The sequence below is a fragment of the Pholis gunnellus genome (assembly GCF_910591455.1).
Source record: "Pholis gunnellus genome assembly, chromosome: 18".
Taxonomy (NCBI): Eukaryota; Metazoa; Chordata; class Actinopteri; order Perciformes; family Pholidae; genus Pholis; species Pholis gunnellus.
In genome coordinates, this window is record NC_136545.1 from 15,698,499 (window position 1) to 15,720,575 (window position 22,077).

At 41.6% G+C, this 22,077-nt stretch overlaps 2 protein-coding genes across 3 annotated transcripts; one reads left to right on the forward strand and one right to left on the reverse strand.

Annotated features, from left to right (window-relative positions):
• The first annotated feature begins 91 nt into the window (after positions 1-91).
• dhx29 (DEAH (Asp-Glu-Ala-His) box polypeptide 29) lies at positions 92-9,991 on the forward strand. The gene is made up of 28 exons (XM_079178496.1): positions 92-380; positions 1,021-1,094; positions 1,270-1,383; positions 1,490-1,619; positions 1,712-1,851; positions 1,933-2,076; positions 2,185-2,311; positions 2,408-2,566; positions 2,924-3,098; positions 3,352-3,472; positions 3,561-3,944; positions 4,036-4,302; positions 4,457-4,600; positions 4,788-4,964; positions 5,161-5,301; positions 5,393-5,534; positions 5,637-5,757; positions 5,897-5,981; positions 6,147-6,235; positions 6,443-6,571; positions 6,728-6,803; positions 6,933-7,157; positions 7,306-7,442; positions 8,228-8,318; positions 8,416-8,700; positions 8,774-8,905; positions 9,018-9,114; positions 9,372-9,991. The coding sequence occupies exons 1-28, from the start codon at positions 218-220 to the stop codon at positions 9,416-9,418; spliced, it is 4,116 nt and encodes a 1,371-aa protein (XP_079034622.1). The 5' UTR covers positions 92-217; the 3' UTR covers positions 9,419-9,991.
• Positions 9,832-18,596, reverse strand: pstpip2 (proline-serine-threonine phosphatase interacting protein 2). Of its 2 annotated transcripts, XM_079178497.1 has the most exons (14): positions 18,535-18,596; positions 17,489-17,589; positions 15,370-15,444; positions 14,472-14,506; positions 14,253-14,359; positions 14,103-14,165; positions 13,446-13,544; positions 12,835-12,880; positions 12,535-12,614; positions 12,358-12,456; positions 11,324-11,420; positions 11,072-11,156; positions 10,910-10,947; positions 9,832-10,728 (listed from the first exon to the last, which is right to left on the reverse strand). In XM_079178497.1, the coding sequence occupies exons 1-14, from the start codon at positions 18,565-18,567 to the stop codon at positions 10,676-10,678; spliced, it is 1,011 nt and encodes a 336-aa protein (XP_079034623.1). In that variant the 5' UTR covers positions 18,568-18,596; the 3' UTR covers positions 9,832-10,675. The 2 variants fall into 2 exon arrangements, with proteins under 2 accessions (XP_079034623.1, XP_079034624.1); XM_079178498.1 differs by lacking the exon at positions 13,446-13,544.
• Positions 18,597-22,077: the final 3,481 nt, after the last annotated feature.

Sequence of the window (22,077 nt, forward strand, 5' to 3'; positions counted from 1 at the left end):
ACAATACAACACGAGGTTTGCTGCTCGGTATTACTTCCGGTACGGCGGCTGGGTTGTCCCAAAGTTACCCAACCCGACGTGAAGCCGGAGAGCAATACACGTTAGCGTTATTTGCTAGCCCTCTATTCATAACCACAACATTTCAGGACTTCGTCGATGACTTGGTATCACATTGCCGCATAGAGCAGCCACAGACAGGCAGCGTTGTGGTGATCAAATGGGTGGAAAGAAGAAGAAATCGGCGGTGCAAGCGGCTACTCTAGTGGCCCCATCAGCAGCAGCAGCAGCGGGCAGGACTGGTGCTGCTGCGGCGGAGGATCCGAAGAAACAGGCAGCCAACAACAAGCCGGCCAAACCAGGAAAAGACAACAAATCTAAAGGTGGTATTGCGTGGCTGCTGGTTTCATAGTTCGACAAAAATACACACAGTAAAAGCTGAAAACGGTGTTGATATGGTAATGTTCCAGGCTGTAGTTAGAGCTGCTATATTGGATAGGCGTCCATACTGTTGTGTTCAACCCTGTATGCAGTGACTGATGGTATATATTAGTGTAGGCTGGTGCTTATTCCACTGTAACACCTTTTGCAAATGACACCTCAATGTAGTCCCTCGGTGTATTCTTAATGTAAGTCATTTGTCATGTAACAAAATACCAAAAGCTTTCAGGTTACATCATCAAAAATGCCCCTCTCTTACCTTTCTTTATTTCATGTTATGGAGTGTGACACCATCCGGCTGTGAGACTTTGGGTTCTGGACACTTATGATGGACAGTTGGCTGCCCATTAGACATTTTCAGACTAAACAGTTAATCTTGTAATAAACAGAATGCATATTTATTGTTGTTGTGCCGCATAATCTGCATAAGAGTGTGTGTCAACATGACATTTGAAAATAAAGCTTATTGAAACAATTGAGTCAGTGAACATGATGGTTAGGAGAGCATGACATTTGGCTCAGCATCAACATACATTGCTTTTAAGTGACACAATTCTGTTTTTTTTGTTTTACTTCCTCCAGCTCCAAAGACCTACAGTCTTGCCAACACTGCCCAGGTTGACACGGGTGGAGTCACAGACAAGTCGATTCTTAAAGTAAGTTGTTGTTTCAGTAACTTAACTGTGTATTTAATCTGTATCTCTCTCTCTCTCAATGCCAAGTAAATGTCGCTGCTGTAACATGTTCTTACTCGTTTAACAATCAAGTGTGTTGCACGCTGAAAAGCATTCAAAATGTTGATGATGAAGCGGATTTGACCCTTTAAAACAGGTCGCTATCCAAGCTGAACTAGAGAAGAAGATCATCAAGCTGATCAATGACTTCAGAGAGGAGAATGGGGACAAAGGGCCCATATCCGGCAGACTTACGAACAAAAAGTTGATGGTAAAAACAGAAATCCTCTCTCTCTCTTCACGGTTTATACACACATATACACATCTGTTTCATGACCGAATCTGCTGTATTCAGGTGGTCTTGTTTGTGCTTGCAGGACCTGTACACAGCTCTGGAGAAGTTCAACTTTAAGAGAGAACACATCGAGGAGGCGATGAAGAGCAGTGTGCTGTACGGCGGGGACCTCCACTCTGCTCTCGACTGGCTCTGCCTCAACCTTAAAGATGGTAATAGGGCGTCGGCAGTCATCAACACGTAGCTCTTGAGGACACGAGGCTGTTAAAAATGTGACTTTCTTAATTTGTTGTCTTTATACCAGAGGAGCTGCCAGAAGGTTTTACCCAGCAGATGCAGGAGGAGAGTCAAAAGAGCAGGCCCAAGTTCCAGCCTCCCGCTCAGCAGAAACCTGCAGCCCCGAGCCCCAAAGCACCCAGCAACGACTGCAGAGAGCCCACCAAGGTTTGTGTGTCTATTTACGAGTGTGCGTTGTCTTAAAAAGATGCGTGCCGTAACACTAAATCGAAACTTTGTGTTTGCCAGGCCACAGAGAAGGATGAAGCTGCAAGCATGAAGGATTGGATCTTAAGGTATGCAGAGCAGAGCAGTGATGAGGAGGAGGAGGAGAAGGCAGAGGAAGCGGGGAAGAAGACCCACAATCCTGAACTGGAGGAAAAGTTTGATCCAGTGAGTAAAAAAAAAAATCAAACTATTTCTTCTTTCTGTAGCTTCTCAGCTCTTGTCAGACGTAAGAAAGTGGTGATAGTGTCGTAAGTGTTATTTCTTGCTGTATAGAATGACAGGTATTTGGCCCTCACTGCTCAATTGTACGACGCAAAAGACATGGCAGCTGTTGCCAAGACCAAAGGAGACAAGGCGGGCCAGAGGATGGCACAGGACAGGATACGCATCATACAGCAAGGTGAGTGGGCTCTAACCATTACGTGTAGAGATTAAACCATGTTTCCCTAACTCCCCATTTGACTTATATGGAACACGTGTATATTTCTGTTTCCAGAAATGAAGCCACTGGAGTCCCACCCTGTGTTCAATCCAGCTCTGAAGGTGGTAGACGCGCCTGCGAAGGAAAAGAAGATACTTCCGGTCAGCGAGGAAAAAGAGGACGTCAGCTTCGGCTTATTTGAACAAAAAGAAAAGGCCCCGCCTGCGGCGAAAGGTTTGCATCTCGCAGATAAACACCATCTGAGCCAAGTGGCTTTAACAGAACAAGTTGAAAGTGTTTTACAGGATATAGTAAACATAAAACTGAACACTTGTAATTCAAGCCCAATAAACTGTTTACTACCTCTCTTATATATGTACACACATAGATCACATCCATATCACTAACTATAGCCAAACCTGGGATTTTAGCACATAAAGCCATATGAATCGGTATTTAATATACTGCTGTATCAAACCATTGGATACAAATTTAGAACATTTGTGGAGCCGTCTGCACAATTCTGTCTCTGTACTAAGTTTGGCTGCAAATTCATGATGACAGAGATTTACATTTTACTTTTTCCTCCAGCTCCAGTTGCGAAAAAGAATGAGCCGAAGGACATTCGCAATTTTGACTACACGGCTCGTAGCTGGACGGGAAAGTCTCCCAAACAGTTCCTCATCGACTGGGTCCGAAAGAATCTGCCCAAGAGTCCACCACCGGCGTTTCACAAGGTTGCTGCTGGTAGATACTGGAGATCCAAGTAAGTGTGTGTCGTACACAAAGACATGCATTCTGTTGACTGTAGCTCCACAATATAATCTCCATGTGCTGGAAATCCGTTTCAGTTGACTTCTCACACAACTATAATCCTTTGCTGTCTCTATTGAAGAATGAACTAACCCTGCAGTAGTAGACTGTCGTCCTATTTGAGATAACTCTGTTCTTCATAATCGGCGTATAACTGCTACATCTAGAACTATTTAGTATGGATTTGATGTCTTTGCATCCAACAGGGTGCGTGTGCAAAGGACTGAAGATGTTCTTGAAGTTTGTCCAACGATCTTGACGGAGGACAGCATGCAGGCTCAACATCTGGCAGCCACGCTGGCACTCTACACCCTGATTAAAGGACAGGTAGTGCATGTAACCAGGCAGAGTTCCTCTCATTCTAATCCTGATCCTCCTGTAATAACCACCATCCCTCTCAATCTTTCTCTCTCAGTCAGTGCACCAGCTCCTTCCTCCAACCTACAGAGACGTGTGGCTGGAGTGGAGAGACAGCGATCAGCAGCAACAGGAAGAGAGTCGCACTGCTGCCAACAAGCCCCGAGACCAGTTCATCTCCCGGCTTCTGACCAGACTCAAACAGCAGCAGAACCAGGAACAAAGCCTGGAGTTGGGATCCCAAGGCCAGCTGGGGCTGGGCAGTGCTGGGGATGAAGAGCCTGAAGAGTCCTGGGAGAACCTGGCTAGTCTTGATATTGGGGAGGGAGGTCAAGAACTGGAGGACAAGAGTGAGAAAAGAGGGAGGGGCGAAGGGGCACTTGAGGCGTCCAGAGAGCTCTTAATGAAGCTGAGGAAGTCCCCACTGGCCCACAAACTGAGGGTAAAAACACATCAGCATCGTACTTTACCATATTAAAGCTATTTTAATCCTAAAGATGCATAAACTGAACCCAAGTAATTCCACCTTCAAGGCACAGCGAGAGCAGCTTCCTGTCTTCCAACACCGGCACCGTGTCCTGGAGGCTCTGCAGCGCCACCCTGTGGTGGTGGTGGCCGGTGAGACGGGCAGCGGAAAGAGTACCCAGATTCCTCAGTTCCTCTTGGAGGAGCTGCTAACGGGAGGCAAAGTGGCGAAGCCCTGCAACATCGTGGTGACCCAGCCCCGCAGGATCTCTGCCATGAGCCTGGCCTGCAGAGTCAGCGAGGAGATGGGCTGCGAGGATGGACCGGGATCAAAGGTTAAAAATACATTTCTACAGAGACATCTTCTTTTTTTGATGGGCCTGAATATAAAACCTTTAGCTTAGCTCTTGCGTAAACCATAATGTAGCCTGATAGGATGCGCTGTCGCCTGCTTTAATGAATTTGTTTCATGTTGAAATCGGGTTTCAGTCGTCGCCGTGTGGATACCAGATCCGGATGGAGAATCAGTCTGGGGAGTGGACCCGCCTGCTGTACTGCACCACTGGAGTCCTGCTCAGGAAGCTACAGCATGACAGACACCTCAGCTCCCTGACGCACATCATCGTAGACGAGGTACTGACAGTATCTCATCAAACACCCTGTGTGATGATGCCATGTTAGCAGTGGCCCCTCCACCCTTAGGTGTAAGGGACACTCTCATCATGTGCTCTCATCTAATCCCTAACAATCCACAGACCTTTAGTCAACGAAGTAAGTGCAAGTCTGTCCTCACCTCACCTCTTCACCTCCATCCTCTCAGGTCCACGAGCGCAGTGTCCAGTCAGACTTCCTGCTGACCATCCTGAAAGATGTTGTTATGAGGAGATCAGACCTGCATCTGATCCTCATGAGCGCCACAGTGGACTGTAACAAGTTCTCCAACTACTTCAACCGCTGCCCCGTCATCAGCATTCCTGGAAGGACCTTCCCAGTGGAGGTAAGAGGAGCTTGTGTTTCCTTGTATACGTAATTCAACTGTCCCTTTGACTATATTGAAGGCTTTGGAAGTGGATATTAGGGATGAGCTGCGTCTGGTTTGCAATAAATCCCATCACAGATGTATTTCAGTGACATTTTAAGGGCATGTGATAGGAAGCAGGATGTTTTCAATCTTGTGTTTTCTTTTTTTTTAGGTGTTCCACTTAGAAGATATAGTGGAGCAGACGGGGTACATCCTGGAAAAGGACTCGGAGTACTGCCAGAGAATTCTTGAAGACGAGGAGGAAGTTAGCATCTCTATCACACAGAAAGGTGGCAAGACGTCACAGCACCAGGTAATGTCGGCTCCCTGCAGCAGGAATACAGTATAACTGGTAGTGGAGTTTTATCCATGGATGTTACCTACTGTACTTCCGTCCGTTCCAGGAGGTGATATTGAGGGACTCCTCCGGCTGGGACCTGGGTCCAGATCTTGACCACTTCAGCAGCAGGACTCGGCAGGTGCTGCAGTACATGAACCCTAATAAGATCAATATGGACTTACTGGTGGACCTCATCGACTATCTAGGTACTACACATAATCATGCTTGTTTCAGCCAGCACAAAGTACATAATCCTGCATGTTTAGGTCTTGTGTGTTAAATTTGCTGTAATTTTTGTCCTCTGCCAGACAAATCACCACAGTTTGCGGAGATGGATGGAGCCGTTCTCGTGTTTCTCCCCGGTCTGGCTCACATCCAGCAGCTCCACGACCTGCTCTCCTCAGACAAGAGGTTCAGGGACAAAAACAGGTGACATGCTCAAACTGATCGGGTCCATGATACACTCATAATAGTCCTGCACCGAACACGGAATGGTGAAGCACACAAACTGTACAGTTCACTTTTTCACCAGGCCTCTCTGTTTACCACTTATGTCGGGCTGTTTTAGGTACAGGATCGTTGCTCTTCACTCCACTCTCTCATCAAAGGACCAGGCGGCTGCCTTCACAGTGCCACCTGCTGGATTTAGAAAGGTACTTCTGAATGTGGCGTAGTGAAGCATTGACAAACAGGAAAATGGACAATCAAGCTGATGTCATATGATTCAAGAAAGTCTTTTGAAATCATCTTAGAAAAACAAATCTGTTCACTGATCCTTAACATCCCGACCGCTCTGCTCTGCTTTGTGTCTCCTGTAGATTGTCTTGTCGACTAACATTGCTGAGACAGGTGTGACTATTCCCGACGTTGTGTTTGTCATCGACACCGGAAAGACTAAAGAAAATAAGTAAGGGCTCGGGAACAATATCAGGAGAGAGTGTTGCATGTTATAGTATTGATATTATACCACCTTCTATTAAGAAGGTACTGGAAAAAGAGGTGGAACCACCGAGAGATGGACATTCCCATCGCGAGAAACATCCCACCTGGCTAATAATTACAGTGATGGGAAAACACAAGTGATGACTTAACTCCGGTCTACTGTGTTGTTCAGGTACCATGAGAGCAGCCAGATGAGTTCCCTGGTGGAAACCTTTGTTTCCAAAGCGAGCGCCTTCCAGAGGCAGGGGAGAGCGGGACGTGTCCAAAACGGCTTCTGCTTCAGGCTCTATCCTAAGTTCAGGTATGGAGGTCATCATTCATTTTTTTAGAGATGGGTACGGCAGGGAAACAAGTAAATTCCCATTAAATGTAAAGACGGTGTTCATAAAAAAAGACTACACAGTACATGTTTTGTGTGCTGATCTGTTCTGCTCTTGCTGGACCCTCTTGATCTCAGGTTTGACTCCTTCATGGATTACTCCATTCCAGAGATACTGCGGGTCCCACTGGAGGAGCTCTGCCTCCATATCATGGTATAAAATCACACTCAGTCGCACAGACACCGAAATATAAACTCACAAAAGGCCTTTGACCTTCTACCACTGAGGAAACATTATTTAAGCTTCTGTTCAAGGCGCTCTTCACTCCCCTCTCTCTGGTAGAAATGTCAGTACGGCTCCCCGGAGGACTTTCTGAGCCGGGCCCTGGATGCCCCTCAGCCCCAGTCGGTCAGTAACGCCGTCAACCTGCTGAGGAAGATCGGCGCGTGTCACCCCGACAATCATCTGCTCACCCCTCTGGGGCACCACCTGGCGGGTCTGCCCGTCAATGTGAAGATTGGCAAGATGCTCATCTACGGAGCTATCCTCGGCTGCCTGGAGCCCATAGTACGTCCCACTGCCTTATTATTCAGAAACACTCTGACTATCAGTATTTGCAACTGGTTGAGGATTATGTCTTGGTATTCTATTTTGACTAATGTCTCTATATTAGGTCATTGCTGTAAATTACTTATTAAGAAGAGGTTTGTTTCAGGCAACCATTGCGGCAGCAATCTCTGAGAAGTCTCCCTTCTCCACTCCGATGAACAGGAAGGATGAAGCCAACCTGGCCAAAGCCGCCCTGGCATTGGCCAACTCTGATCACCTGACGATATACAACGCATATCTGGGGTAGGAACCTTTAAAGACTTCAAACACAGACTTGGGATTTTCATCTAGGAGCATATTTGGGATTTCTAAAAGCCTCTCAGATTGATCACACACAAGTATTGATTCAAAGTCACCGAGATGCTTTTTAATGAGAATCCAAGCCATGCAAAGTGTAGTAAGAAGAGGAAGAGTACGAGTACAAATCAAACTGTCTTAAGAGTTTTACAAATATCTTCAGGTCTTGAAGAGCCTTGTATTCAGTTCTGTCAAAACAGTCCTGAGAAGGTATTAAAAAGTCTTACATTTCCTTTTAAAGGGGTCTTGAATATTTAACTTGCCTGCTGTGGGCCCTCACATTAGTTTCAAATGTGTTATATGTGGTTGCAGGTTGCCTATAAAAAAACAAGTGAGACTGGTACAACAGTGGATTGTACATGCATGAGACTGTTCGGTTCTTTTTTTTGTGGATTTTCAGTCAGTAACACTGCAGACGATATTGCAACTGTTAGCTTCAGTAGCTAGAAAGCTCATAGAATGTAGAGAGTGCTGCTGCTTATCTGGACCCGGGTCCAGTTATTTGATTAACTATTTTACTAGAAATTATTGTTATGTACAACTGGGAAGTACGGTCAAAATATTATAGTATTTCAATAAATGTACTTAATAGATAATTGTAGCCCTTACTGTCTTTGACGGATGTCGTAGTTAAAAATATATCACATTTAATTCTATGTCGTATTTGAAAGGTCTGAAAAAATATCTTCTCTCTGATAACCCATTTTTCTGTTTGCCTGTCACACCGTTAGGTGGAAGAACTCTCAGACTGACGGACAAAGAGCAGAAATGTCCTTCTGTAGAACACACTTCCTCAATCGCACAGCTCTCATTACAATAGAGGTAACACACACACACACACACACACACATGCACACATCTCTAATCTAAATAGACCTCCTGTCTCATCCTGTGTGTGTTTGATCCATCTTCTATCCAGAGTGTGAAGCACGAGCTGATGAGGATGATGGAGCAGGCGGGTTTTTGGTCGTCTCGCGCCAAGCAACAGGCGGCGGCGCTGTCCAAGCACCAGATCTCCGTCCTGAACGCGGTGCTGACGGCGGGGCTCTACGACAGCGTGGCCCGGGTCCTGGCCACCCCGTCTGTGGATGTGCTCGAGCGAGTGGTCTGCACGGTGGAGACGCCCCAAGGCAAGGCTCAGGTCCACCCCTCGTCTGTGAACCGCAACCTGCAGACATACGGCTGGCTGCTGTACCAGGAGAAGGTACGAGGGGGAAGAGTGTGTGGTGTCTGCTCGTCTCGAAGTCACATTTGTGCTAATCAATGTTAATCCACAGGTGAAATACACTAAGATCTACCTGCGAGACACCACCCTGATATCTCCTTTCCCCATGCTGCTGTTCGGAGGCGACATCGATATCCAGCACAGAGAAAGGCTCATCTCACTAGATGGATGGATCCACTTCCAGGTCAGAGGTCGCCGGGGTTTGCTCGGGAGTTGTCAAAGCTGTCCAGTACTTTGTAGGCCAAGGAAATGGATCTTCTTCCAAGTTTATTTAATTCAATCCATTTTGCTTAAAGGCTCCTGTGCGGATTGGTGTGATCTTCAAACACCTGAGGAAGCTGATGGACTCTCTGCTGGAGAAGAAGCTGGAGAACCCGAGGATGAGTCTTGAAGGTAAACGCGAGCATCACAACACGACAAATTAACACTTTTGTTCAATGTGCCCATGGCTGTACGGCAAAATCATGACGAAAAATGTGTATAAATACTGAATGGCTTAGGTTTTTATCCATTCTTGACAGCAGTTAATAGACAGAAGTCATTTAAGTCGCTCTCTACAGTTTATCAAGGCATGACTAAGCAGTGCTTCTTATATGTGGAAATATGCTATAACTACTAGATGAGCTGAAACCTTCCTCTGTCTGCTGTAGGTGAGAGGACCATCCAGATGATTCTGGATCTGATCAAATCAGAGTGATGTCGGACCACCAAAGGATCTGATTGCCCCAGAAGAACCTACATCAATACCTTTTCTTACACCATCGACAGACCTGGTATTCCGGATGAACGCCTGCAGACAGATGTGGACATCCTGAAGATGAACTGATGCTAACCGAGAACTCTTACTCACATTGAGGAGAACTGTATCGTATGAAATGCGGAAATTTGAGAGCAAAAAGTAGAAAATTATGTTGACAAATGTGGTGGAAATAAAGCTGTACACATTTTTATTTGAATCTTTCATTGTGTCACAGTTATAAAACACAAAAAGTACTGTCTTAAACATTGTATAAATAATAAATAGCAGGTGCGGATGCAGGCAAACAGACAAATAGTAAGAGATGCAATTGGAAAGAAGACGATAAACTAGGAGTAGAGGAACTTTCATACTTGCAGTGCAGAGAAAAACTAACTTTATTTGCACAAAAACAACACCAGGTCAGCTGCACAGTGAAATGCCATTCAATCCTTTTACTCCAGTTTCAAACTTAATCATAGTTTGTAGTAATTTCTACAAATGATGTGTTAACATAAATAAAGCAAAATGAAAGTGCAAATATTCCAAAAATTCTCAAGTATTCAGAAAACATTGCATGTCATCCTCACACATATCTGTTTTAATTACTTGAATGTAAATCTAGGGCATAGAGCTGAATTTACCTTTCTTATAATAGAAAATTAGCCTGTTGTTCAGCACATAAAACCGTCAAACGGCTATCATGCAGGTTGAGTGACAAAAAAACAGGACTTTCATGGAAAGGAATAAGCAAGACAGGGTCTTTAGTGATCCACATACTGCACACTGTTACAAAATGAGAGTGTGTGTGTGTGTGAGCCTTCCAATCACAAGTTTCCAGTCAGCTGACATGCTACTCTCACATCTAAGCGGAATTGAAAACAAGTGAGCAGATCTCAGTTTACCCTGTTTCGTGGATCTCTAGTTAAAATTTGAGAAAAAGCATAGCTCCACAAAAATACAAAACTGAAGCTACATTAAGATGTACAAAACACTTCATGTACTGTTCTAATTATAAAACTGGTACATTCAAAACACCACACAACCTTATCTAGAAGAAACGTGTGTGTACGCAGTAATGACACTCATTTTCACACTCATTTTTATCTGGTTACAGGAAATCACAAAAGAGGAACTGATGAGACTTACATAAGCTCTCATTAGAAAAGCGCCAGCGCTGCATGGGATGTACAATAACTTCTCCAGCAGATCTGCATGTTAGTATTGGATAACACTGTACCCTGCGTCCTGCACCGTTGAGTAGATTGTATCTGCAACCATAGATCAACACAATGAGGTGGTTAAGTATGAAAAACAGAAGCGTGCGGAAAACTATCCAGACAACAAAGCCACAAACTCCCATCTGAAACTGCCCTTTGCTTCATACCCACTGCCAGACATTTTTTTGTTGTAAATATCAATACGAAATAAAATGTAGATAAATAAACATACCTCCACTGTTGTTTGTTGGATCAGGTAAAGGCCCCCTCCTGCAAATTCACAAAACAAGGTAAACAATAAGTCGGTAAGTGTTCTGAAAAAATGTGGTTGAAATACTAAATGGAAGGATAGATGCATTAACAGACAGGTGGCGGTGCTCTCTGCTTCGTTTACCTGATGATTGGTGGAGGCAGTTGAGAGGGCGGAGCTACAGCTGGAGGCCTCAGACCACTGTAGAAGTTGTCATACACAACCGGAGCTGTTGAGAGAACACAATCAAGATTATTCACATACTGAGCAACTGATCAAACAGTGCATGTGTGTGTGTTGTCTGATACCTTCCTGTGTATGTGTGCTTTCAGCATTCCAGCCCTGGTTGATTATTAACGGCACAGTATTGTGAATGAGTATTCCTTTAATTCATACCTGGTGGTTTGTCACCGGTCCGCCTCAGGTTGACAAAGTGTTCAATATCTTCCTGGACATCACACTGCTCCAGTGACTTCCTCACTTCCTCATACAGCTATGCCCGCAAACACACACACACACAGACAGGAAAACAATGGTCAAAGTCCAATCAAGAAATGTTTTATAGATATGCTTGGAGGTTTGTCCAAGAAAGTTTTTCTTAGTTCGCAGATGAATTTAAACCTGCACGAATTTGACCACTAGGGGCAGTTTAACAAGCTGTAAACCAGGCAGCAAGTCTGAAAAGTGAAGCCCACAGTGCACGTGTCTTAGACTTAAATTCTCTCTACTGGCTATCAGGGGGCGACTCCTCTGGCTGCAAATAGAAGTCTGATTGTATAGAAGTCTATGACAAAATGACTCTACTTCTCACTTGATTTATTACCTCAGTAAACATTGAGAACATGAGTTTGGGGTCTCAATTGCTAGTTTCAAGTCTTCTTCAATATGCCACGATGTTCATTTAGTAAATTGTAGTCCCATTGAGAGTAAAATAGATGATAAAACAGGATATGCTTTAGGGGGTGTGGCTACCTTATGATTGACAGGTTGCTGTCATGTCGTTGTCCGGTCTGGGAGTTGTCTGTGTTTTCGTTGAACACTTTTAACAGCGTGTTTTCACTTCATGAAAGTTAATCGAAACCATTTTGGTCACCTGAAAATGTCTTATTCAGCATTTGGTCCGTTTTACACATCCACCAGGTAGCGAGCAACATAAGCATTCATTTTAAGTAAAGTTTGGGTCCACCTGATGAATGTAAATCCAACATTTACTCTTCTTTTAGCTCTGGTTTGGTCTCCACCAACTCCTGAGGAAAATATCTGTCTCTTTAGCTGCTAAACACTCCTCTATGTTCACCAGCTAGTTGCCAACTGTGTCTGTCTGCTGGGTGCTTAACAGCGTAACCACCCATGCAAATAATTATCATGAGACTCTGCAGTTTAAATACTGATTATAGCAGCTTTAAAGTTGCTGTAACTGAGGGCCTTACCTCATCGCTGGTCACACACTGCTGGGATAGCTGGTTGAGGTGAGTCCAGACTGTGTTTCTCAGACAGTTAATGCGCTCCATTGCCTGTTTCTCAAACATCTGTGAAGGAAAACATTTAGCTCATTTACATGATGTATGTTAAATTCAATCTTTCGGGATGTAACCAAACAGTCTCACCTCACAGGCTTTGATATGTTCCTTCATCCATTCATCTCTAATCTTTCCCACTATGGTCACATTCTGATGGTATAACCTGTCTGCCAATCAAACACATACATCAAACAGTAAAAAGGTAGTATAACTAACCAAACACACCGTATTAACCGCTACGGTCCCTCATGTGGCGTATCATGTATCAGCACTTAAGCCATACTCAAATCAATAGTTATTACAATATCATTAAATTCTTCAAATCTTCAAGGCACCCAGCACATGATGCGCTAAAGATGTCTGTGGCAGTTTAGTTTTTTAACTTACCTGCTTCTTCTGCAGTCTGCTTTGCATTCTGTGCTTTTGAGAAGAGCTGAAAGGTGAAAAATGAAGAACACATGAGTATGAAGTCTCAGGTTAACATGTGAGAAGTAACAGAAATGACCTGCACACATAAGGTCATATGAACATTGTCAACCTGGTGCCTCTCAGACATAAGTGACCTGATACACACAGTACATAGAGGAAGTCTGAGGAACAAAGACAAAACATTTGTCATATATTTGTCAAAACAAGAAGCTATATCTACAACAGCGCCAAGATAGGACTCGTCTGAGCACATTCCTCCACCAATGTGGTGGAAATCACTCAGTATTTTACAAAATTATGAATAATTACTACAGGCAGTGCGTTAACAGCATTTTGGTGTGTAAATAAGTGCTGCTATGATCATTTATATGGGGTTTATTAGTTTAACAACTATTATTATTACTTATAATCTTCACATTATTTAGTCTTTAAAATGCCTATTGCAAGTTGTCTTTTTTATATATTTTGTATCTATATACTGTGTTTATAGTTAAGCACCAATCACTAACACAACATTCCTTGTATGTGCAAACATACTTGGCAACAAACAACAATATTTTCCACTGTACCTTATCTATTTGCTTGGTGTTGTTGGTGTTGGTGTTTCGATTCACGTTCTGATCGGCTTCTTCTTTATCTCGGCATTTCTGCTCATACGTCTTCTTTGACTGGGGACGGCATCGCAGTTAGCGTTAAAGCTTTTTAAAGAATTGTAAACTGTTCATCACCGCAAATGATGGAAACGGCAAAACGTTGAGGAAACAAGTACAGAAAGACAGCAGCACCAACAGAGCTTGACTGAGGATGTCAGCGGTGTTCTGTACCTCTGGGCTTATTGTCATTTACATTTAATTGTTGCACAAGTACTTCTTCTTTTGGCAATGACTTTGATGGTATTAAATGCTGCTTTTGTTCACGTCCCAGAGTGGGCAACACAACTTCCTCATCCAAAGAGGAAGCACGGGGAAGGAATGACATGCATTTTCACCATTTTCAGAAGAAAACTGAACCACGAATGGAGGCTTGGTACTATCACTTTAAGGCTTTTAGATATAGATAGCAGAGTATTTTGGCTTTGGTTTGGTAGGTCAATTACTGTTTATCATTAATGCTTAACAGCTCAGCTTATTAATAACACACTACAAGGAAAAGAAACAGAAAAGTTCTCGAGGGAAAGTCTAAAAGTGCCTGTAAATGGTTAACTCTGTATTTAAATTCTTACTTACATCCAGTGTCTTCTTGAAATGTGCAGACTTCTGTTTGTGGAGAGCATCGATCTGTTGTTCCATCTGAAACGACAATGTTGCATCGAGTCAACAACTTGCAGAGCTGCCACAGTCTGCTCGGTGCACCACAGCGCTGATGAAACCGCCGACCTTTTTCCTCGCTTCTTTTTGTTTTTCCCTGAATTCTTCCAGTTTCTTGGCCTCCTCCCTCATGCTCTGAGCCAGTTGTAAGTGTGATAGACTCACATGTTCAGTCTCTGCAAGGGCAAAAAAAAAACACGATTTATATTCTGAGCCAAATATAAACTAAAACAAACGGTAAATGATGGCGACTGAAAGGAGGCTTTATCAAAAATGTTAAGTACTTACGTAATTTGAGCATGTCCAGGGATCGTTTTAATGTGCTTAGAAAGCAAAAGAAAAGCAGATAACAGAGGGATTTTATACAACTTCAGTTAAGATACTTTAAAATCCACTACATAGGACTTTGGAGCTCTATCTTTATGATGGGTCCTCGATTTGTCAGTTTCCCGACTATCAAAAAATAAATCAGCTTTACAAATATTTTACAAGGAAGGAAATGCACTCAACATGTCTGTTAGAGCTCAAGCAGGGTTTCTGCAATTATTAATTATTGTTTCACTTTTTCAGTACTTTCCTAATTGATTTAATTAATGAAATGAATGCAACCTAGAACCAGAATAAGTGGATGGATTCAGAAAGGCTTTAAAATACCCCCTACAGCCTTTCTTATAATTAATTTGCTCTTACTTTTTCAGACTGACATAACCTGCAGATACTTCCAGAGTTCACATAATGCTTTTACAAAAAACACAGGGTACCTGGTATTAATAAGCTACTAAGCTTTTAATAAGTAAATAATTGTGTTTCCCTCTCCCCCATTAGTCCTCCTTCCTCTTCAGAAACAGAAACAAACGGCAGAGACAAAGTCACACTGATCATGTGACAGAATGGGAACTAGACTTGCTGAAGCGGAAGCCGCAGGTAAACACTGACACACAATCAGACACAATCAGACAGACTAAAACATTATAAGTGAGAAATTGCAGCAACACATTTTAATCCACGTTTCTACCTTCAAACTGTGAACCACAGAGTCAAACTTATTATTATTTCTGCATCCAAACTAAAAGGCATTAATGTCCGTTCTGCAGAGACAGGCTCACTCATTTGGTTTTCGGAGGCTCGTTGTAAATAGATGTGGTCAAACACATAATAACGGCATCACAGCACTGAGGTCGCTTACTTCATCTCATTGTGTCCACACACCTTCTTGGACAATCCAAGGAGATCTTTGGCGTACTTCTCTTCAACTGATGCCCTGAAAAGAAACATCCAGAAACAAAGAACAGGGCAACCCGTTAGCTACACACAACTTGGTCATTGTTTTCAGCCAGTGGACATGTTTAGAAACAGACGTCACAAATAAGATAAGATAAGATAAGATAAGATAATCCTTTAATAGTCCCACAGCTGGGAAATTTGCAAATAAGCGTGCACATTTTTCATATTTGATGCAAATGCTCACATCAAACATGAATGTATGACTACATTCATATTGACGTACATCGTATGCATGGAAGCGCAGATTCAAAACAACCTTGCTGCCTGTAGTAAGTTTAAATCAAAAGCATTCATACATGTTTGGAAAAAGACAGGGCAACAAGGAAACCAGGAAATAACTGTTGGGACTCATTTTTTATTTCTAATGATGTGATTTCTTTATAATTTTATCTATTGAGTTTGGATAATCAGGAACGCCACAGAAACTCAAACAACAAGGTGCAATTTGCCGAATACACCACCACACAGGCTTTCTGTGTACGGACACATGTTGATGTTGTGATAGGACACGTAGCACACATGCAGTCCCTGATCCAACGGTCCATGTTCAGTCAATGATATATTTCTAGTATGATCTTCTGTAAATCCAAAGTGAATATGATGCACATTATATGTCCACAATACGTTCTATCATTTTTACATATTTGCTTTATTTATATTCTATATATTATTTATGTATTTGTTGTATATATATTTATATTCCATACATAAACCTCAGCTGACATAAATAAATTGGGTTTCTTACGAAATACCAACTCATATTTCTAGCGTGTGTGAGAGGGTGCCACTGAGAGAAGTGTGTAACAGTATTTGGGGAACTCTTGTGGCTTTAAAAGTGCTTTTCATTCTTACATGAGGAAAGTTTCAGTTATGTTATTGTGAAATATCCTCTTATGATATATCCTTAGCTGTGTGTTTTATTATACTTGCACTTCAGTCGAAGCAAATAGATGAAAGGCAAAGCGTATGCCACTGGCTGCCAACTCAAGGGGACAGATTACTTATCACATGAGGAAGGAGGAAATCTAAATTCAAATGTCAAACTTTGTATGACTCCGTTATAAAATCTATCTCGATGATGTTTCACACACACTTGCTCTGTTCCTCCTCTAAGAATAATCTATTTCCACTGGTCTACCACAATGCAGTAGTGTGCAGGAATCAGTGCTAATTTACTTTTGGATTTAATCTAAAAGTACAAAAACCCTTCCAGAATATTACTGTAATCAAACTGGAGTGTGGCTGTTCATTTCAAATGCAACACATTATAAGAAACAATTATTTTGGTGTGTAGAAAGTAGTGCATTTGAAGCTTTCTGGCATTTAACAATGTCATTGCAGGTTTATATTCAGCAGCTTTTTAGACCACAACATTGACCGATTGTAGGCTATTGCCAGTACAATTATTTGTCGCTAATTCTAATATATTCTCATACATTTTCCTTGAAGTGGCACTGAAAAAAGGTCAAACCTCACATTATATTACAGACCAACAGCATGCTATAACATTCTTGAAATTTTCAGAAACTCAAGAAAACCTTGTGTATGCATTTCCTCATCTCTTTCTCTCAGCCTTGTCACTAAAGCCTATACTTCCGATTTCTGGTGCATCAAAGTGTGAACTAAGTGACTTCAGCCTCAAGAGACATTTGATCTGTCATTGCAGTCTTTGATTGCTCCATGTCCACCCACACTTGAGATGTTCGCTTCTTAGACTTGTTAACCTACTCAATTCTCTTTACTAACAGTTCACTCAGCTTTCATTTTCACCTCACTCTCTTCATCTGACTCTCTCAAACCTTGCAAATACAATTAACTGTATAGATCTTTTTTTTCAGCTATACTTGTATGTACAAACCAGTTTTCTGTTATCTTTTTTAGCCGCGTGTCTGTTTCTACCTTGCTGTAAATTGTTCTGTGTGTACATTGAGTGCAACTTCAAACCAGAGTCAAATTCCTTCCTTGTGAACACACGCTTGCCCAATAAAGCTGATTCTGATATTGATAGATCATGTCATTACCTGGCCTTCATGAAGTCCTCCACCTCCTTGCACGTCCTCTTGCCATCATTGAGATACTGGATGATTGCATCATAGCCTCCAGTGCAGGTCAGGTCAGAGTTCTGTCAATAACATGGACAATATTTCATTCTGACCATCTTATTCGGTTTTAGAAATTGTAGTGAAGTGGGGGTTACTTGTTTCGATTATATGTCCAGTTTATGGATATATGTTGTTAGAATATTATTACTTCAAAACAGATAGCTAACAGACGTTAGGGGACTAGCCGCTATCATACCACCACCTGTTTAAACTCTGTCTCGATTCTCACGGTGGAGTTCCCAAGACCACGCCACACACAGACATAAATAAACACTTAAACATTAAGGTCTTTGCCACAAAGATGTAAATTGATGTTTTGAATTGTACTTGTCCATGATTTAGGTAAGCTGAGCGTACCAGCCTATAATCATCCTCACCTTGCAGATGTCAAAACCAGCGAGTTATTGACTTTCTCTCTCTATAATAGATATGAAGCCATGTAACTGCATCATTAATACAATTATACAAGAAGAGTCTATATGGAAATTTACTTTTTTAATAAAGCAAGTGGTGGAATGTAACTATGAACGTTTACTTAAGCACTGCACTTGTTTGAGGTACTTGTACTTTACTTGAGTATTTCCATTCTATGCCACTTTATACTTCTACCTCACTACATTTCAATATTTTTAAATACTGTTCTTTAATACACTAGATGTATCTGACAGCTGTACTAATAGATATGTTGCAGATAAAGGTCTGCAACAAACTACAACAATAAAATGCTATTTACACATTAATGCACCAGTAGAAAATAAGTGATATAATATATAATAAATAAAAGGTCCACTTGAATAGAAAGAGAAACTCCATTGAAACATTGAGAAATTAGCTACAATTAGCAAAACACGTCCTTTTCATGATTGATTTTCCGAAATAGTGTTACTTTTTTCGACCAAGATGATATATATATAAATTATTGAAAAATAATAATTAATACAAAATTAAAAAAAACAGACACTCACCCAGAAGAAATCCTTAAAATGTAGATTCTTCATAATTGTAAAGGACGAGAGGAGAGTGTGGACAGGTCTGATAGCTGACTGAAAGTGTTTAAGCAGTTCGGTTATTAAAGCAACAGTAACAATGTGGGCTGGGCACCCTTTCAATGGACGCATGCGCAGTATGACAGATATCAACTTCTGCCATGTAACTTCTGTCGCGTCAGGATTGTCTGCACGTGCACTTTGCATCCATGCTTTACAGTTTTGGTGACTATAATTGAAATAAGGTATGGATAATATTGGACAAATACTGTATAAATAATAACATTAAAACGTTCAGGCATGAGCTGGAAAGATTTAGACTTAACATTAATTATTCCTGTGATTTCTGATGTTTGAACAATTTTATAATTTTTTATCATTCAAGCAAAAGATATGTATAATTACTTATTATTATCATCTATGGTTTTTTAATTGTATCTAGAAAAGAATGTCAAATGCTCATGCTGTGGTGTTTAATTTATTAGATAGATAGATAGATAGATAGATAGATAGATAGATAGATAGATAGATAGATAGATAGATAGATAGATAGATAGATAGATAGATAGATAGAAGTTGAATTTGAGTGCCATCTGGTGATTGATGGAGGTATGTACAGGGTGTATAGGTTTGAAGTAAAAAAAAAAAAAAATCACAAAATATAACAGAATGGAATATGCTCAGTGATGTTAGAAGTTTTCCGATTTTGTAAAAGTAGCAATAAAAGTAGGCTCATTCGTGGCCTTTATTTTTGCAGTTTAATTCTGCAAGAATCAGCATAATTGAAAACTTTGCTTGTACTCTCTTTTTTAATTAAAGATGTACACACTTAATGGAGCCTCATGCCCGTCATGTTCTCTGTGGTAGAGGAGGCAGGTCATTTATTTCCAGAGAAATCTTACACAATACATTTTCCTTACGACAACAACACAAATGTTTGTTGACATGCTGAATCACATGACTAAGCATTACATATGTACAAATTACTCTGAGAAGCATGTTCTTATTGAGAACAAGCTCTCTCTCTCTCTCTCTCTCTCTCTCTCTCTCTCTCTCTCTCTCTCTTTCTCTCTCTTACTATGTAAGATGTGGCCATAAAAGACGACCCGGGGTGACGTTGTTCAACACCGCTATCAGCAGCGAGGACCGCACCTTTTGCAACCATGTGAGCATTGTGCACAGCAGATGAACTAGTTTGTCCCTCGCGTCCTTTCATTTCTCCTTATACGGACATCAATAAGTTCCTTTCACAACTTTTTTGTATTTTGTAATCCTCCTCATCCTCCGGTCATTCTGTAACACTTCACCTTACATGGATCTTTTGTTGGTGGCGCTCAGATCATATGACTGTAATTTCCCTGGTACTTCCCCATTTCTGCTGTAAGGAAGAGAGGTATGCCCCCGCGTGCTCATGATGCCGGCGCTGTGCAGAGTTTAGAGAGTTCACGACATATCCTATTTCAGGGGCGACTCACAGGAGTTTGAATAAAATGCAATGCACATATATATATATATATATATATATGACGTTACAAACCTTCAGTCAGCTCATGGAGTATTTTGGTCTCCACCCTAACTTAATGAGAGACTGTGCTGTTTGAATGAAATACCTCTCTGATGTTGAATGAATGCAGCCAGTGAAAGTCGACCTCTGATGTAATTTGATTGTCAACAGTTGCACAAAGAACACCGTGGTTCTTTACTGGTGTTGATGATTTCTGTTAAGCATGTTTTCATGTCAATAAAAAAAAAAAAAATCTATTGATCACATGACACGGTGGTTATTGTGAATATCCAGTTTTTCTGTTTACATGATCCCTGAAGTGACACTATAATGTTATGACCGTGCTCTACCTCCTGAATAACAACCACTGTGTCTATATGTCTTATCACTATCGGCCTATTGGGACGCAAAAACAGCCCCTGGTGCTCCTGTGAACTGTTGTTGTGCATTCAAATCGTGCTCATACAATACATCTTTATGGTGCATTATGTAAGTGAAAGCTAGTACTTAACGTTCAGCCCCTGTGTGTTGGACAACGTGGAGTGTCGTGTTGAAATCTTGCTACATATGACTCACTGCAGCTGTAGAGTTGTTGATTATGCTTTCTATGCAAAGCTGCTTGTGACCTCATTCCATACCTCATACGTTTTTAATGTCTGTTTGTGTTTACTGAAAGTCCTAATATGGTCAAACCATATTACATTTCTATTGTATTTTTCTATATGTGCTCACATCAGCATGTTTGTGTTGATCAAAACGTCATGTACAAACACTGCATGTGTTATGTACTATATGTGTACAACAGGTTAATAAAGATTAAAGATTAAATGTGTACAACAGGTTAATAAAGATTAAAGGAGCCTCATAACAATATTGGAAACAGAGAAGTCTGCCTGAATGTGGGAGGAACTTGGCCGTGGCTGACGGGGAATCCTCGGCCGTAAAGTTACGTCACTCAACCCAACAGTATTTAAGCCACAGGCTGCTATCAATAGTTGAAACCTGTTCCTTCTTGTCGAGACACAACTGCACAGCTTTAAAAGCACGGAGACGGAAAACTGAACCTTTAAAGCTTCACTTCTTCTTTTCCGAACAGGCAGAAGCACTATGAAAATGGCTGGCCACGGTGAGTAACAGAGAAGATTTGATTGAATTTCAAAGAAACTTCATGTATGTATCTGTGTATTAGATCATGGATACTCAAAATCTTCTGCCCTCAGATCTTGACGCCACGATTGATCACTGCGCACATGAGCTACGTCAGATTGGAGACAGGCTTTTCTGGAGATTCAAACTGCTGGAAATACTGATCAAGAACTACAAGACTGTGACTAAAATCAAGTGAGACAAGACATCGAAGTACACAAAAGAGGAATTGGATTTTCGCTAAACTGGAAGGCATTCAGAGCCAAAGCAGAAGAGTCTTCGGCCTCATCACCGGAGGCGAAATGGCGGCTCACAAGTGTGACGTAAGCTTGTGGAAACACGCTGACGTAGACGTTGGCTGTTGAACTGTCGGTGGACTACTTTCGTATTCAAGACTGGAGCTCTGCAGAGAAAGACAAACGTGTGGGATGCTGTTGAGACCCTCGGGTGACCGGAACTAAAGTGGAACATTGGAATGGAAGTTATGTGCCGAAAGATGCTCACTATCACATGTACTCTATACATACTTCTGTATATGGACATTTACGCATGTTGTGCTCTATCAGCTTGTCACGTTTATGTTAACTGATGAATCGAGGCTCAGTTACTTAAAGACTCTCTTTTTCAAATGGGAAGCATTTCATGAGTTGCTTTAAAGATATTCAATAAGTCTTGTATCTGTTCCTGTGGGCTTATAGTGGTGAATGCTACTGGCTGTAACGCTGCAGATATACTATTGGTTTATTGACACTTAAAGGAATAGTTTGGTTTTTTATGAAATATGGAGTGAATTAGCTTTGTGTGCTTACTTTATTTGCATAAGACTTCTGGTACATTGTGGTATGAAGCTAATACATTAAATACACCTGCTC